We start from the raw sequence: 19,131 nt of genomic DNA on the forward strand, positions 1-19,131 counted from the left end.
AATGCAATTAATTTATATTCTATCTTGTATCCTGGGAACTTGATGAACTTACTTATCAGTTCTAAGAGTTTTGTGGTAGATTCCTTGGGATTTTCTACATAGACAATTATATCATCTGCAAATAGTGACAGTTTTACCTCTTCCTTTCTGATCTATATGACTTGTTCCTTTTCTTGCCTTATTACTTTGTAGAGAACTTCCAGTACTATGTTGAATAGCCACAGTAAAAGCAGACATCCTTGCCTTGTTCCCCATCTTAGGGAGAAAGTATTTATTCTTTCCCCATGAAGCATGATGTTAGCTGAAGACTTTTGCAGATATTCTTTATCAAGTTGAGGAAGTTACCCTCTATTTCTATTTTCCGATAGTTTTTTAAAAATCATAAATAGTTGTTGGATTTTGTCAAATTTTGTCTGCATCGATTGATATGATCATGTGATTTTTCTTCTTTATCCAGTTATTATAGTGGATTACATTGATTCATTTTTTAAAACTACTGACCCATCTCTGGAAAAAAAGTCATTTGGTTAAGGTATAGACTTGTTATATCTCTGGATTCTATTTGCTAATATTTTCTTAAGTATTTTTTTTCATCTAAGTTCGTGAAGGCTATTGGTCTATAATTTTTGTTTTTGTTTTTGCAACCTCTTTGTCTGGTTTTGATATCAGGGTAAAACTGGCCTCATAAAATGAGTTGAAGAAGTGTTCCCCTCTTCTATTTTCTGGAAGATGTGGTGGATTATTAGCGTTAATTGTTTGTTAAATGTTTGGTAAAATTCTTGAGTGAGACCATCTGGGCCAGGAGATGTCTTTTAAGGGAGACTTAAAATTACAGAATCAATTTCCTTCATTGTTATCGTGCTATTCAAATTATCTGTTTCATATTGGGTGAGTTTTGGCAGTTTGTGCTTTCCAAGCAATTGGTCCATTTTATCTAAGTTCTCAAATTTACGTGTGTAGAGTTGTTTGTAGTATTCTGTTATTATCCTTTTAATGGCTACAGAGTCTGTAGTGATATTCCCTGTTTCATTCCTGATATTAGTCATTTGTGTCATCTCGCTTCTTCTTCATTCTTGCTAGAGGTTTTTAAATTTTATATACTCTTTAAAAGAACCAGCTTCTCTTTTCATTGATTTTCTGTAATGTTTTTTCCATTTTCAATGTCACTGATTTGTGCTCTTTATTATTTCCATCATTCTTGCTTTGGGTTTATTTTGCTCTTCTTTTTCTGGGTTCTTAAAATAGGAGCTTGGATTACTAATTTGATACTTTTCTTTTTTTCTAACATAAGCATTTAGTGCCATAACCTTACTGGCCCTTTAACACTGCTTTAGCATGGTCTCAAAAATTATATGTTGTATTATCATTTTAATTTGGTTCAATGTATTTTTAAATTTCCCTTGAAACAACTTCTTTGATCTATGAATTTATTTAGAAGTGTGTTCTATAGTTTCCCAGTGTTTAAAAACCTTCCTGTTATCTTTCACTTATTAATTTCTAGTTTGATCCCATTGTGATCAGAAATCAAACTCTATTTGCCTTCAGTTCTTTTACATTTATTGAGGTTTGCCTTAGGGCCCAGAGTATGGTCTATCTTGTTATTATGTTCTATGGGCGCTTGAAAAGTAGATGCATTCTGCTGTTGTTGGATGGAGTAGGCTCTAAATGTTGATTAGACCCTTTTGGTTGATAGTGTTGAGTTCTTCTGTATCTTTGCAGATTTTCTGCCTGGTGGTTCTATAAATTGTTGAGAGAGTGTTGAAATTTCAACCATAACTGTGAATCTGTCTATTTTTGCCTTTCAGTTCTATTCTTTTTCTGCTTTACAAATTTCTCAGCTCTGCCATTTGGTGCATACACAGTTGGGATTGGCTCTTTTATCATGTAATGATCCTCTATTCCTGCTACTTTTCTCTGTTTCATTGTTCCTGCCTTCCTGTGGTTTTTAAAACATTTATTAGAATTCTATTTTGAGTTATCGATAGTGTTTTTAGTGTATCTCTTTGTACAGCTTTTCTAGTGGCTGCTCTAGGTATTTTATTATGCATACGTAGTTTATCACAGTCTACTGGTATCATCATTTTACCAGTTCAGGTGAGTGTAGAAACTTCATCTCCCTTTATGTCCCTTTCATTTCCCCCAACTGTAATATAATTGTCTCAAATAATTGACAACCAGGTCAAGGTAGTGTTGTAGTTTTTGCTTCAAACATCAGACATAATTTAGAAAACTCCAAAGGAGACAAAAGTCTATTGTATTTACCATATTTTTTGTTCATTCTGTTTTTCTCCCTTCCTGATAATCTGAGACTCCTTTTATTATTTCCTGTCTGTTTATAAAAGTTTCTGTAAACATTCTTTCCCACTGGCATCATATTCTCTTAGTTTATCTTCATCTGAGACCGTCTTGATTTCACCTTCATTCCTGGAAGATATTTTTGCTGAAAACAGAATTTTGGACTGCCAGTTCTTTTCTTTCAGCACTTGAAAATGTTGTCACTTCCTTCTGCCCGCCATGGTTTCTGATGAGAAGTCTGCTGTTATTTGAATTAGTTTTCCCCTGTTGGTAAGGTGTCATTTCTCCCTGTTTGATTTCAAAATTTTCCTTTTGTATTTAGTTTTTATTGTGATTTATCTTGGCCTGAATTTCTTTGGATTTATCCTGTTTGAGGTTTGTGCAGCTTCTTGGAGTTGTGAGTTTGTTTCTTTTGCCAAAATTTTTTGGCATTATTTTTTAAAATATTTTTTCAGCTCCTCCTTCTTCTCTGTTGGGACTCTATTGACATAAATGTTAGATCTTTTGTTATAGTCCAAATGTCTCCATTATAAGAGTTTTTATAAAAGGAAATTTTTATTGCTCTATTTTCAACTTCAATGCTTCTTTCCTCTATCCTGTCCATTCTGCTGATTGGCCATCAATTGCATTTTTTATTTTTGTATTTTTCAATTCTAAAATTTCAATTCTTTTTTTTTAAACTTCTTTCATTTCTTTTCTGGGATTTTCTTATTTTTGTTTCAAATGTGTCCATAATTGCTACTTGAAGCATTTTTATGATGACTCCTTTAAAAGCTTTGCTGGCTAATTCTAACATCTCTGTCATCTTGGTGTTGGCATCCACTGATTGTCTTTTTCCATTATGGGAGAGCTTCCTGATTCTTTGTATGACAAGTGATTTTTTTAATGGACATTTTTGTATTATGCTGTGAGACTCTGGCTCTTATTTAAGCCTTCCATTTTAGCTAGTTTCTTCTGACACTGTTCTGGCAGGGGAAGGGCAGACACGGCCTCTTTACCTACAGATGAAGGTAGAAGTCCAGGTTCTCCACTTGGCCTGCATTGACACCTAGGGTGGCTCCTCATTACTGTTTCGCAGGGATGCTAGTTCTGCCTCTCGGACTCTTCACTAGGCTTCCTCTGACTTCACCCTAAAGGGGGGTCAGGAGCCTTGTTACAGGCTGTGGAGGGTGGAAGTCTAGGTTCCACACTAGGCCTTCACTAGCATGGGTGGATTGGGGCCACAGTCTTTTCTGTGGGGTTTGGCTGCAGTAGAGCATTCATTGTCTGAAAGGTTTCTGTCTTGCTAGGCTGCCCCTCTCCTTGTCCTTTGGCTGGAGAGAGCAGGCTTTCCTTGGGGCTTTTCTGTCTTTGCCTTTTCTGCCTGTGTACCCATCCTGGGATCTAGGAGGCAAAAAGAAAACCAAGACAATTCACCATTGTTTAGAGCCTTGCATCCTCCAGGTTCCTACTCCTTCTGCCTTTTTCTCTCCACCTTTCAGTGTCTTCTTGGGTTTGTTTTTATTAAAAATGTCCAGAGTTTTAAACTGTACTTCGTGGGAGGAAGAGGTGAAAGCACATCTACTCCATCTTTCTGGAAATGTGTTTTGAAATTCAGAATTTGGGGTATTTTAAGATGGCAATTGGATGCACAGTGGTTCTCACACTTGAGTGTGCATCAGAATTGCCTGGAGGGCTTATTAAAGCACAGTTTTCTGCCTGCATCTCTCAGAATATTCTGATAGGGGAGGTGTGGGGTGGGGCTTGGAAATTTGTATTTCTAACAAGTCCTAGCCAATACTGCTGGTTCAGGGACCACATTTTAAGACCACTCCCTTAGGGATATCTAGCCTGATTATTCTCCATTCTGGATGCCCATTAGAATCACCTGGTAAACTTAATTTTCAAAAAAAGCATGTCCAGTCATCACCTACCCCCCACCCCTCAGATACTTTTATTCCATTGGTCTGAGGTGAGAACTGGGAATCTGGTAGTTTTAAAAGCTTCCCAGACGTGAATGTTCACAGCAGCATTATTCATAATAGCCCCAAAGTGGAAATAACCCACATATGCATCAACTGGTAATTAAAATGTGTTATATCCATACAGTGGAATAATATTCAGCCATGAAAAGGAATGAGGTACTGATAGATGCTACAACATGGATGAATCTTGAAAATATTATGTAAAGTGAAAAAAGTCAGATACAAAGGGCCACATACTGTATGATTCCACTTATAGGAAAGATCCAGAATGGGCAAATCCATAGAGCCAGAACTTAGACTAGTGGATGTCAGAGCTGGTGGGATTGGGAGAAAATGGGGAGTGACTGCTAATGGCCATGGGGTTTCCTTTTGGGGATGATGAAATGTTTTGGAATTAGAGAGTGGTGATGGTTGCACAATCTTGTGAATATGCTAACTGCCACTGAATTGTACTTTTTAAAAAGATTAATTGTATGGTATGTGAATTATATCTCAATTAAAAAACATTCTTCCTGGGTAACACCTAACACATTCCAACAATTGGCAGCATTATACTTCACATGAAGTTGCAAATGCTGACAGGAGTTACAGAGATTTTAAGTGTCCAGGTAAAGGGTTTGTGTTTATTTCTGTAGATCACAAATTTAGTTTTCTGAATATGTCTGATTAGAAGAATTATCTGAGAGCTTGTTAAAACTACAGAATCCCAGACCCCTTCAATGAAGATTTAGATTCTGGGTCATAATTAGATTCAGGTCTGGGGTGGTGCCTGAAAATCTATCAACAATACCCAGAATGATTTTGATGTTCAAACAAGTTTGGGAAATACAGTCTTAAGTGATGGGGAGCCATTAAAGGTTTTTTCTCTTTTAATTGAAAATTATGTTATTTTCTGACATGTCTCCTTGTTTCAGCAGCTTATTTGAATAGTGTTAATTTAATCAGAATTTTGATTTACCACAGATGTTTGCCAAAGAGCAAGGAAGTGTTCTTATATTTGAGCTACGTTAAACAATGGGAAATGGTCTGTGTATTTGTAAAGTCCATTTGATGTTAAGTCTAATTATGTCTCTGTAGTCAGCTCCCACAGTTAACAGATGTGAATTGATGTCAACCGTAGTTTTCTAACTGCTTTCTCATTGTTTCCTCCATCGTGTTCCTTTTTTCTTTTATCCATGTGTAGCATGTTTCTAACACTCACATCATTCATGCAGTGTTTTTCTAAGTGAAAAAATCTCTCCCTTTTCTGACAATAATAGAACAAAATTTTTAACTATAAAGAAAAAAATTAAAGTTCTCCATAGACTTGCCTACTTCACAGAAAGAACTATTAAAGCTGTGGTATATGTACTTCCAGACATTTTATGCATATACATAAATGTGGAATCATACTATGCCTTCTGTCTTTTTCACTTAATTTGGTAAACAACTTTTTAAAAATTATTTAATTTATTTTTGGCTGCATTGGGTCTTTGTTCCTGCATGCGGGCTTTTCTCTAGTTGCGGTGAGCAGGGCCTACTCTTCGTTGCGGTGCGCGGGCTTCTCATCACGGTGGCTTCTCTTGTCGCGGAGCACGGGCTTTAGGCACGTGGGCTTCAGTAGTTGTGGCACGTGGGCTCAGTAGTTGTGGCACACGGGCTTAGTTGCTCCGCGGCATGTGGGATCTTCCCAGACCAGGGCTCGAACCTGTGTCCCCCCCCATTGGCAGGGGGATTCTTAACCACTGTGCCACCAGGGAAGTCCTGGTAAACAACTTTTTAAGGATTTATCTACCTTATCAATCTTAATAGCTGTCCAGTATGTATGTATACACCATAATTTGCTTAATCAGTACCATTTTGAGAGACTGAAGTTATAATCCATTTTGTTGCTAATGTGATTTTTTTTGGCCTTTGGAATAAAGATCTAAACATTTGAAAAATAAAACCATGAATGTACTAGGAGAAAATAGAGAACATTTTTTTATAATCATGGATTGGAGAGAGCTTCTTAAAACACAACAAACCCTGAAGCCATAAAGAATACATCAATCAAACTTGACAGAAGAAAAGTTAAAACTTTTAACAGACACCATGAACAAAGTTGAAACACATATCGGGTGTGGAGAAAAGGGAACATTCTTGCACTGCTGGTGGGAATGTGAATTGGTACAGCCACTATGGAGAACAGTATGGAGGTTCCTTAAAAAACTACAAATAGAACTACCATACGGCCCAGCAAACCCACTACTGGGCATATACCCTGAGAAAACCATAATTCAAAAAGAGTCATGTACCAAAATGTTCATTGCAGCTCTATTTACAATAGCCAGGAGATGGAAGCAACCTAAGTGTCCATCATCGGATGAATGGCTAAAGAAGATGTGGCACATATATACAATGGAATATTACTCAGCCATAAAAAGAAACGAAATTGAGTTATTTGTAGTGAGGTGGATGGACCTAGAGTCTGTCACACAGAGTGAAGTAAGTCAGAAAGAGAAAGACAAATACCATATGCTAACATATATATATGGAATCTAAGGGAAAAAATGTCATGAAGAACCTAGGGGTAAGACGGGAATAAAGACACAGACCTACCAGAGAATGGACTTGAGGATACGGGGAGGGGGAAGGGTAAGCTGTGACAAAGTGAGAGAGTGGCATGGACATATATACACTACCAAACGTAAAATAGATAGCTAGTGGGAAGCAGCCACATAGCACAGGGCGATCAGGTAGGTGGTTTGTGACCACCTAGAGGGGTGGGATAGGGAGGGTGGGAGGGAGGGAGATGCAAGAGGGAAGAGATATGGGGACATATGTATATGTATAGCTGATTCACTTTGTTATAAAGCAGAAACTAACACACCGTTATAAAGCAATTATACTCCAATAAAGATGTTAAATACACACACAAAACACATATCAACTGGTCGGATTAAATATTTACAACAGAATTAAGAGTCATACTGTATAAAAAGCACGTAGAAAGTATTAAGAAATATTGAAAATTCAATAGGAAAATGGATAAAGGGTATGAGTCAATTCATGGAAAGGGAAATATAAGTGGCTCATAAAATTCTGAAAAAACTATTCAACTGCGCCAATTAAATAAATACAAATTAAAGCAACAATGCAGAAGTACGTTTTATTATTAGCTTTGCAAAAATTAAAAATGATTAATAGTAGCCTGTTTTGGCTGGAGTGTGGGAAAATGGGCACCGACACAGTATTATGAGGGTGAAAATCGACACCACCACATGAGAGGGACAGTTTAGCGCTCCCTGTCAATCCGTAATTGTCCACACCTTATGATCCAGTGACTGCATTTTCTAGGACTCTAATCTACGGAAATGGCACAAGTCCATAAAGATATTTGCACAACAATACTCACTGCAGCACTATTTGATAGCAAAATGTAGAAACAGCCAAATGTTTTCAATAGGGAAATGGTTAAATAAATTATGGTGCAATACTGTGCAACTTTTAAAATGAAGTAGAGCTGCATTGTGCTGTCATGAAAAGGTAACCAGGAAGTAATAATGTTGGGTAAAAAACAAAATTGTAGAACAAGATGTGTGCTGTGATCCTATTTTTATAAACAATGTTTTTTAAATGTATCTATCATGTATGTGTATATAACACGTAGCATGCTCTTTCTCTCACACGCACGCACGCACACACACACACACACACACACATGCCTAGAATACACACAAACACTCACATTTACCTAGAAAAATGTCTGGAATGTAACATAGCAAATGTTAACAGTAATTACCTCTGGTGAGTGAAACATTCACTTTTTTGCACACGTCTGTATGGTAACAAACCTGAATTTGTTACAATGAACAAGCAAAGCATTATTTCTGTAAACATATGTATAGAGAGAATATATATATATTTAGAATATATATATGCATACATATATTCCAGATGAAATTATAGAATTCATCTAGAAGGTATGTTTTTGTGAAAGTTGACAGTTTTAGAGCAGGGGTATGAAAATGATGAGAGCTGGGGTTTAGTTTAATCTGGAGAGAGACAGTACTGAGGAAAAGGATAGATGGCAGAGACACTGTAGAAAGGAAATCTATAGGACCTGACAACTAATTACATGTAAGTGGACAGACGAGGGTGAGTTAAAAATAGCTCTGTCACTGAAAGAACTTGGAGATACCATTAACCTGGGTAGGGAAGCTAGAGGAGCTGATTTGGAAGGGAAAATTGTAACTTCAGAGTCTAGACAGATGTATTAGTTACCTATTTCTCCAAAACTTAGCGGCTTAAAATAACAATAATCATGCATTATCTCTATGGTTGCTGGGGGTTGGGATCTTAGGCTAGACACAGTAGGGAAAACTTGTTTCTGCCCCATGATGTCTGCTGGGAGCTGGAATCATCTGATGGCTCTTTCACTCACATGTCTGACGATTGATGCTGGTGTCAGCTGGGGGTGTAGCTGGGACTGTCTGCCAGAATACCAACATATGGCCTCTTCATGTGGCCTGGCTTCCTCACAACATGGTGGCTGAGTTCCAAGAATAATCATCCTGACAGAGAGAGAGAGAGAGAGAGAGAGAGAGAGAGAGAGAATCGATCCAGGTGAAAGCCATTGCCTTTTATGACCTTGCCTTGGACATCTCCCAGCATTTCTTAATGTATATTTATTTATTTATTTGGATGTGCCAGGTCTTAGCTGCGGCACATGGGTTCTTCATTGCCGCATGCGGGATCTTCATTGTGGCATAGGGAATCTTTAGTTGCAGCATGCAGGATCTTTAGTTGTGGCATGTGAATTCTTAGTTGGGGCATGTGGGATCCAGTTCCCTGACCAGGGATTGAACCCAGGCCCCCTGCATTGAGAGTGTGGAGTCTTAGCCACTGGACCACCAGGGAAGTCCCTGGCCATCTCCTAGCATTGCTTCCACTGCATGCCATTGGCCAGTGCAGTCACAGCTCCCATCCCCAGATTCAAAGGCAGGAGGCATAGACCCCATCTCACAGTGGGAAGAATATTAGTAACATTATAAGAGCATGCAGGTGAGATAAATACATAGATGTGGCCATCTTTGGACAATACAATCTCTCACACTCCATCATATCTTAAGGTGAATTAGACTATTAATGGCTCTAAGTAATGGATTATCACTTTCAGAGAGATTTATATTTAGCTAAGGACCCCAGTAGTCCCCCATGGCTCAACCTAAGTGAATAAGTCATTGAAGGTGATGAGGCTACCTCATTAAAAGTGGGAAGCATGATTCAAAGAAGAGTATTTTATCTTAATTTTTTGGAAAGACTTATTCTTTTTTTGTTTGTTTTTGTTTTTAAATATTTATTTATTTATTTATTTGGCTGCACCAGGTCTTAGTTACGGCCCACGAGATCTTTAGTTGCGCCATGCAGGCTCTTAGTTGTGGCATGTGGGATCTCGTTCCCTGACCAGGGATCGAACCCATGCCCCCTGCATTGGGAGTGCAGAGTCTTAACCACTGGGCCACCAGGGAAATCCCCGAGAAAGAGTATTTTAGTCTTTTTTTTTTTTTTTTTTTGCGGTACGCGGGCCTCTCGCTGTTGTGGCCTCTCCCATTGCGGGGCACAGGCTCCGGACGCGCAGGCTTAGCGGCCATGGCTCACGGGCCCAGCCGCTCCGCGGCATGTGGGATCCTCCCAGACCGGGGCACGAACCCGTGTCCCCTGCATCGGCAGGCGGACTCTCAACCACTGCGCCACCAGGGAAGCCCGTATTTTAGTCTTTAATATAAAAGGCTCAATATAGAAAGACAACATAAAATTAAAAAGTCTCAAAGTCTTTAATATGGCACACAAGGTTGTCTATGATCTGGTTCTTGCCTAATTCTTAGATTTAATCTTCCAATTATTCCTTAACTCACACCTTAAATACAAAGTATGTCAAAATACCAGGTATGCCAAATTTGGAGAAGTTCATCAAACACACTATCCTAGGTCAGGTTCCCTGGAAGCAGAGCCTGGGACAAGGATCCAGGTCCTTGTAACCTACTAAAGGAGAGCTCTCAGCAAGAAGGACGAGAGAGAGAGAGAGAGAGAGAGAGAGAGAGAGAGAGAGAGAGAGAGGGAGAAAAGCAGGGTAGTGCAGGGAATGGAGCTAAGCAAGAATGTGGCCTCATTTGGAGTCTAGCTTTGGCCAGATCCCTAAAGCTGTGAAGCACGAATGACACCACAAGGTGATCCCATTCTGAGGCAAGGGGGCTGTGTCATTGGCTGCAGGTTGGGGGAGGGGAGGCGGGCAGGCTCTGCCCACATGGCATGGAGCCTAACCTCTGGGCCCAGGCAGCTCTCCCTCCTGAGGGGAATTTTCCAGAGCAGGGGGAGCAGCGGTGAGCCTCCAGCAGCTTGTGTTCACAAAAGGGGACGTGGGCTGGGCACCAGCAGGGGCCACCAGGCACAGTCACCTGTTTCAAGGCCTCAGAGCCTGGCTCATACTAGTCCTTTATCCTGGGATACAACTGCCTCTCCTTTTCTTCACTGATATCACCTCCTCCAGGACGCTTTCCCTGATAACTAGCTGGCTACAGTTTACCCTTCTGGGCTTGAATAAAACCCTGTTACAACTATCTCTCTAGCTCAGCATTTACCACATTGTATTGAAAGTATCTGCTTACATAACCAGCCTCCCTCAGTGGAGGAGAAGCTCAGATGCACAGGAACCATGTCCTGCTCATCTTTTAGCCCCAGGCATTTAGCAGAGTGCCAAGCAGAGCAGGCCGAAGTACATATCCGGGTAACTGAACACCAGGTAAGTGACTTCCTAGGTGACGGTGCAAAGCCCTCCAACTCTGCTATCAAGAGCTCTTCCATCCCCACATAGTGGGGGGGGGATGGAAAACCTGTCAATGTATTTGGGACAAATTAAGTGATTTATGACAAATAAACTAGCTGTAGAGGTTCTTGCTACACCTAAGTACAAAGAGGGTTCTACCATTGTTACATTTTAGAAGGTATGCGCTAACGTGGTTTAAATGCTGTCGATTAAAAAAAATAGCCTTAAGAAGGAGAGGGAAGAATTATGAAATCTATGCCTTAGCGGGAATAGAAAAGTTTCTCTTTTTTATGAGTGGAAATAGCTTGGTGTAAGGGCTGTTGAAGAATTTTCCGCAACATTAATCCTCCCCAGAAGTTAAAAAAGAAACTAGAGGTATGTCATTGCCATGGGCTAATAACTAAGTTGCAAAGGGCCTAAACCAAGGGAAAAGGAGTGAGATGAATTTGAGTTATACCTACAAGGTGAAAACTCCCCAGTACCTGATGGCCTGGTGGATGGGGGCGGGGCGGAGGGCTCCAGTTGGCTGTGGTTACTCCTTGTGTGTGACGTGCCCCCTGGAGCTCCACAGAAGGAGTGAGGATGCTCTTGCCTTGTGAGTTCCTCACTGAAGTCCCATACCACAGGGGACATGGGGCGGTGGCCTCAGGGCGGTGACATAGAAGGAGGGGGGCATCACAGAAGATATGAAAGGAAAAGAGGGAGATTCCACGATCGCCACCCAGAGGCTCCTACCCCCTGACTGGTGACAAGAGGTTATCCAAGTGGCAAAACCCGCTGGGGAGCTTGTCTGGGGGCTGCCCTGGGCCAAGTTTCATCATCAGCTCTTTTTATTTTTAGCCTACGCCACGTCTCAGAGTAACCAGGTCTATAAATGTCCATACCACTTGCTGTGCCTGGGCCCAGGGCAGAAGGGAGCAGCTAAAAAGCCTTGTGCCAGGCCTTGTACTGGAAAATTCGCTGCCCTCGGTTGGCAGATGCCTGGATCTCTGGTGCCCCAGGTTACCTCCTGGGCCACTGCCCTCAGTTCTCTGGGCATCCCACCATAGCCATCACCCCTCACCAGCTCTCCTCCAATCAGGCTTCCTGAGCACAGGCCAAATCAATAGGTGTCAGGAGGCAGATCACAGCAAAGCCAGGTCCCACACAATCCCACAGGATGGGTTATCCAAGGCCAATCTGTCAGGGAATAAGAGAGCGCTCTCCCAGGCCTGTGGTGCTGCCTGGAGCTGGTGGACTCCCTCCCACCCTCCTTTCTCTCTTCTGGCCCCTCTGCACCCTGCTGGCGAGCTGCTCCCATGCTGGGCTCCTTCAAATGTGTTCAGGCTCTCAGGCACCCCGCACACCCCTCTCATTCTGGTATTGCTCCTGCAGAGTCGGGGAGGGAAGCTTGGGCTCCGGCATCGGGCGGCTGACCACCTGAGCAACCTCAGTTTCCTCCCCTGGCAAAATGGAAAGAAAAATAATAGCCCTTACCTCGCAGGAAGGCTGCCCTGGCGCATAGTGCTTAAGAAATGAAGCACTCACGACTCTAGTCGGAGGGGGGCAGCTTCTCCCCACTCGGCCAGCTTGTGCCCTTGCGTGCAGGGCACTGGGCTTTTTTTTTTTTTTTTTTGCCACCGCACGGCATGTGGGATCCTTGTTCCCCAACCAGAGATGGAAGCCGTGTCCCCTGCACTGGCAACGCTGACTCTTAATCGCTGGATCACCAGGGAAGTCCCATTGGGTCTATCTTGTTCACTGATGTATATCTGCCTCTTGGAAAAACTCCCGGCACATAGCAGATGTTTAATAAACATTTGTTGAATGAACACACCCCACCCCCACTCCAAATATGCATCTCTTCCTTTGTCGCCTGTGTCAGCGAGTGGACCCACAGTTTCCACATTGCCGGATAAAATCCCAACTCCTCAGCAGGGCCTAGCAGGCCTTACATGACCTGATTCCTCTCACCCCCCGCAAGCTCATCTCTAGCCACCTCTCTCCTCATCCTACTCTCCCCGCACCCCGCTCCCCTACACTCTAGCAATACAGAACTTTCTTTTTTCCATTGGTTTTCTTTCAATGTCTCTCACCATCTGACCACCTCACCATTGCCTGCCTAGAACATTCTCCCTCCTCGCCTGCCCCATTCCTTACCTCCACGAGCCCTCCTTCACCAGGCTACTTCCTACATTTCCTGCAAGTCATATCCTTCAGGAAACCTTCTCTGTATGTCCTCCTGACCTTTCCAGCCCTTCTAGAATACACGTTCCTTCCACTGCTCCCAGAGCACTATGCATTTCCTCTCTCATAACACTTAATAAAACATTGCATCTACACTTTCGATTATTTTCCCCACTAGAATGTAATGTATGAGGCCATGGACTATATCTATTCTTTTATTTAATGCCTACACAGAGATAACTCTGTGCTAAGCACTTCTGTAATCTCTGTAAATATTAATTCATTTAATCCTCATAACAATCCTACGAGGTACTATTGTTACCGCCATTATACAGATGATGAAGCTGAGGCTTCATCAGTTACTTGCCCAAGTAACTTGCCAAGTAACTGCCCAAGGCTTCATAAGTAACTTGCCCAAGGTCACAGAGCTAGTAAACGGTAGAGCTGGGATTCGAACCCCCAAATCCAAGTTCTTAAAACTGTTATAACGTGCTGTGTCCCTTGTTCACCAATATATTCTCATTGCCTGTCATATAGAAGGTCCACCCAAGGAATGTTTGAATAAAAGAAAGAATGGCTAAATGAATAAAGATTGTGGAAATAACACAGTCCTTTGTGGGACCAGTGGGAGGAAAAGACTGAGACAGAGATTAAGTCAGAGAAGTTGAAAGCAAATAGTCCAAAAGGGGTAAGGAAGATTCCAGGACAAGTGGCAGGTGATGAAAGGCAAGGTGGAGGGGGCAGGGGAAGCTCAGAAAGGCTAGTGACAAATGGCTCTACAGTCGACAAAGGAAAATATAGAACAGACCATTGGATTTGGCCAGGAGCTGGCCCCTGGGACCTCAGAGTAGTTTCCAAAGAGTGCTAGGGAGAGAAACCAGATTGCATGGCCTTGAGGAGGGAGTAGATGGTGGAATTTGGAATTTGGTAGGGGGTAGTGATCAGGTTAAGTAAGGTCTTTTTGTCAAGATGCGGCGATTAGGGCCTGCTTAAAGGCAAGAGGTAACAAATCTTTGGCGAGTGAGAAATCAAAACAGCCCTCACCAAAACAGAGAGTCTGTTGTGTGGTGGTGGACTGCCCCAAGGCCAGCCACAAGAAATGGAAACATGCACAAAGCATGCTAACATTTGTTGTGAACAGAATGAAGGCCAGGAGAGCAGTGCTTGATAAGAATTCCTTCCTGAGAGATATCTGGTAACCTCAGACACGAGGTACAATAGAAAGGCCTGGAATGAGGGGCTATGGTGAAGTATTAAAGTGAATTGATTTAGAGGCTACGAGTGGAAGAAAAGCAAAAAGAAGAGTAGAGACATGAAGAGAAAAGAGGAAACTATTTTCAAAAGCTCAGGAGTTCAAAAAAGCAGGAGAAAACCAGAAAGAAGACAGGGACATTGGTGTAGGTCATAGAGCTGCGGCGAAAAAAGAATTCTGTTAACTGGCCAGAGGTGGCAGCGAAAGTGGGCCTGAAAGTTGGAAGCTGCAGGGGTTCTGCCCGGGGGCGGGGGCGGGGGCGCGGTCAGCTCCAGGGCTTGGTCTGAAGGGGCCTACTGGGCCCCAAATCCCAAAGACCCTGCATCCACAGGGACAGGGAGCTGCTGGGGTGGGGTGACAGGCAGGGCCAGGCACCCGGAGGAAAGGGGCACCTGGGAAGACGATGAAAGAAGGGCAGCCATAGCACATACAACTGTTTCTTTCAACAACGATTGAGCTGGTACTTGGCACCAGGCATTGGTTATAGGCTCAGCCTGCTCTCCAGGAGTTTACATTCCAACAGGAGCAAAGCCAAAGCACAAGTCAACCTATAACAAGGGGGGCGGTGCTGATATTCTGTAGCAGAGAAAGATGTAGAAAGGGCTCTGGGGGTCTTAGTGTTGGTGTGTGTCAAAGAAACGCATAAAAGTACCCATCCCAGCATAATGCAGGGTTTACTTTCCCCTAGGAAGTGAAGAAGAGAGGCTTCAGGCTAAGGGCTTGGAATTTGGTTTAATCTGAATAAACTCGTAAATCCACCAGATGGTTATTTTTTTTATTGGGGTATAGTTGATTTACCATGCTGTGTTCGTTTCAGGTGTACAACAAAGTGAATCAGTCATACATATACATATATCTACTCTTTTTTAGATTCTTTTCCCATATAGGCCATTATAGAGTATTGAGTTCCCTGTGCTATACAGTAGGTTCTTATTAGTTATCTATTTTATATATAATAGTGTGCATATGTCAATCCCAATCTCCCAATTTACCCCTCCCCCCGGTTATTTTTTGTATATTGTCACTTTTGTAGTTCATAATGAAGACATGGCTGTTGTCCCACTGGAGCACTGGGTGACTAAGACTGTGCTTCCTTAGCATTTTTTGGGAAACTGTTTCAATAGTATTCACCTTGGAGGGTTTTTTTCTTTTTTCTTTTGGTAAGTTTGTAATTTGTATTTGGGATACTTTGTAATTTTTAACATAGCCTCTTTCCTGATTATAAAAGCAAAGCATACTCATTGTAAAAGTTAGGGGAAAATTGTAAAGAAGATTTTAAAATGTCATCTTAAAATACTGTCTGTGAAGACATAGAGAACAGACTTGTGGTTGCCAAGGAGGGGAGGGGGAATGGGAGAGGGATGGACTGGGAGTTTGGGGTTAGTAGATGCAAACTATTATGCATAGAATGGATAAACAACAAGGTCCTACTGTATAGCACAGGGAACTATATTCAATATCCTGCAATAAACCATAATGGAAAAGAATAGGAAAATGAACATTTATATGTATAATTGAGTCACTTTGCTGTACAGCCGAAATTAACACAACATTGTAAATCAACTATACTTCAAAGAAATAAACAAACAAAGAAATAAACACTGTGAACTGGGGCATATCACAGTCCATACACATTTATAATATATCATATACATAATACAGAAATATTATTTATATGTTTATAATTAAATATCTTGATTATATTTATTATATAAATAAATATATGTTTGTTTATAAATATATGTGTGTGTACATATATAGCTCCTAATAGGAAATCTTGTATTTCTTCACCAAAGGATAATCTAAACAAGCAATCAACCCCATGCATGTGATCCAGTGGGCTGAAAGTGCTATATTATGACTTGGAGTTGACTTCAACAAAAACTGTGAATGAGGCAAAGTTTGTTTCCAGGTAATAATCTCATCCCCACCTAATGCGAGGCAGAATTCTTAGATGGTCCCCATGATCTCCCCTGCGTGATGTTATGTCCTGTGTAATCTTCTCTCCTTGAGGGAGTGTGGGTAAGATCTGTGACTTGCTTTTAGTCAATAGAATATGGCGAAGGTGACGGATGGCACTCTCATGATTAAGTTACATCATATAAGGCTCCATCTTAGAAGACTGCAGTGAGTGATTTTCCTGTTGGCCCTGAAGAAGCAGACAATCATACTGTGAACAACCTACGGGAGGGAGGTAAGTGCAGGTGGACCGGAGGGTGGCCTCCACCAAGCAGACAGCCACAAGGAAATGAATTGTGCCAACATCCATTCAGGATTCAGCTTCACCTTGGAATCTGATTCTCTCCCACTCACACCTCCAGATGAAAACACAGCCTGGCTGACACCTTGATTGCGGTCTTGTGAGACTAAGCAGAGAATCCAGCTACACCATGCCCAGACCTCTGACTCATGGCAACTGTGAGATAACAAATGTGTCTTTTTCATCCTTATTTCCCCATTAATTCCCACCAGCTGTATCCCAGATGGGTCTGAATTGTGCTATACATGTTAGTATCTCTGGCTGAATTTTTGTTCCCACCATTCCTTTCAATCCAGAATCCCTCCCTTCCTGCTAAGTGGCTCATCTAGGAAACCTTCTGAACTTCGAGACCACTGGACCGTTGCTTCCACTGCATTTTTTTTTTTTTTTTTTTTTTTTTGCCACACCACATGGCTTGTGGGGTTTTAGTTCCCTGACCAGGGATCGAACCCGGGCCATCGGCAGTGAGAGCATGGACTCCTAACCACTGGACCACCAGGAAATTCCCCCACTGCACTTTTTATTTGCACCACTTGTTTGTCCCTGATTCATACATTGCTATATGGCCTCTTCTGAAATCTTATTTTTATGAAAATGTTATTGAATATGGATTTTATATATATTACAAGGAACATATCAAATGAAGTTGTAAACTCACTGAAGTTCAGGATTCCACGCTGTGCACAGCATACTGCTGGGAATACACACCTCCATATTTAAAATTCGAGTTACATGAAGCAGTCAGCCAAGCGTGATTGGCCACTCATTGAGACTCTCCGTAGAGCCAGACCTGAGAACGTCCCTCAGTGTTGTCCTCATCTCCCTGAGCTGCACTTTCCTTTACTGAAAATTGAACATAATGCTACCTACCACAATTATTTCAAAGACTAAATGAGACTAACGTGGGTGGCTGACACTTCATAGGTGCTCAATAAATGTGAGATGAATCAGAATCCAGAATGGCAAACCTTCCATGTGTAAAGGCTGCGCAGACACAACAGTGGGTGGAATTATCACAGGCAGGGCAATACTTCAAAGTGCTCAATGAAACTGAAGAAGCTTGTGCACACAAAAGGCCAGTTTAGGTAACTGTGTTTAAGTTTTAGTTTCCTTTCTCAGTAGATATACGCGGAATGCAAGGCCAGCGACCGACTTACAAACACTGATCAAGCGTGGGGAGGGATCTGAAGGAATGCGAGTAGGTCTTGCCAGGAAAGAAGTTTGCTGCTTCTGAAATGTTTTGGTCTTAGCCACTGGCAGGATTGATCGATTGCAGTTAGCAAAGCGTCTTCTGTACAGCCTGTCCAAGCATCTGTTTCTGTACCTCTGCACAACTGTTGCTCAAATTCACTCTTCCTTTCGAATTATCATCTTTGAAGAGCAAGAGAAAAGTCCACCCAAACCACCCTATGTATCCTAACAGCTTCCAAGTCCTTTAAAGGAGGGTCCTTAACATTTCCCCTTACCCCCTGCCTGGGTTCAAACTTCAACTCCCAGGGTTCGCCCAAGTCCCTCCCCTTGCCCTGTCATCTAATGAATATGCAAATAACATATAATTGGCAGCCAATGGCGTGGGTTCTGGTCACATGGTGCCCATGGTAGGTGAGCGGACAGAAGTTGTGTGTTGGTGAACAGAGACAGCTCTCAGTCTGGGGCGAGCGCTTCAGTGAGCTTGGACCGATGCTCGGGCAATAGTCCCTGCGGCAGCAGCGGCGGCGGCGGCAGTAGTGGTGGCAGAAGAGAGGAAGGGGGAGGGCCCCGAGGGCTACACACGCTCACACTTTCAAGTTCCCTTGGAGGGAGAAGAGGTGGGGCTGCAGAAAGAGGAGGCCAGGAGCAGTTCCATCTGTCCCGTCCCGTCTCCCCCTCTTACTCTTGCTCCCTGCACCCTGGCTCTGCGAGAGTTGAGGGTTCGGGTGGCAGAACGCGGCAGTGAGGGCAAGAGGGCCAGGAGAGTGGGGACCGGAGCCAGGGGTACGGGGGAAGATGCCCATCCTGCTGTTCCTCATAGACACGTCCGCCTCTATGAACCAGCGCACTGACCTGGGCACCTCCTATTTGGACATTGCCAAAGGCGCTGTGGAGTTATTCTTGAAGGTAAAGGGAGGGGAGGGGAGAGATGGGGAGAGTTCCCTAGGGATGGGGGTGGTGGTGGATTTAGGTGCTTCTGTAACGTTGGTATCGCCCCCTCCTCCCCCCTTCCCTTCGCGGCCCCCTCCGTCATCCCTCGTCCCGCAGCTGCGCGCCCGGGACCCGGCCAGCCGCGGAGACAGGTACATGCTGGTCACCTACGACGAACCCCCGTACTGCATCAAGGTAAAGGGGCCATCCAGGGGGTGGGCCGGGCGGGAAGCGGGAGCCGGTCGGCCTGGGCAGCCGAGCCCCCCTGCCCCCGCCCGAGGCGGTC

The 19,131-nt window shown here is 42.8% G+C and overlaps 1 protein-coding gene across 10 annotated transcripts in view; it reads left to right on the top strand.

Moving 5' to 3' along the window:
* Window positions 1-18,340: 18,340 nt before the first annotated feature.
* The window catches only part of INTS6L (integrator complex subunit 6 like), a 51,506-nt gene continuing 50,715 nt past the window's right edge, over window positions 18,341-19,131 (top strand). For 4 of the 10 annotated variants that reach the window (XR_004348062.1, XR_004348063.1, XM_032619736.1 and 1 more), the window contains exons 1-2: window positions 18,369-18,821; window positions 18,963-19,040. Coding sequence is in view for 8 of the 10 variants with exons in the window: in XM_032619736.1 (XP_032475627.1) it covers window positions 18,711-18,821; window positions 18,963-19,040 (189 nt within the window). In the remaining 2 variants the exon portion in view is untranslated. Of the gene's footprint in view, window positions 19,041-19,131 lie in introns of all 10 variants that reach the window. The other 6 variants (XM_032619737.1, XM_032619738.1, XM_032619739.1 and 3 more) reach the window with 4 other exon arrangements.

This window comes from Phocoena sinus, chromosome X (genome assembly GCF_008692025.1).
Source record: "Phocoena sinus isolate mPhoSin1 chromosome X, mPhoSin1.pri, whole genome shotgun sequence".
Classification (NCBI taxonomy): domain Eukaryota; kingdom Metazoa; phylum Chordata; class Mammalia; order Artiodactyla; family Phocoenidae; genus Phocoena; species Phocoena sinus.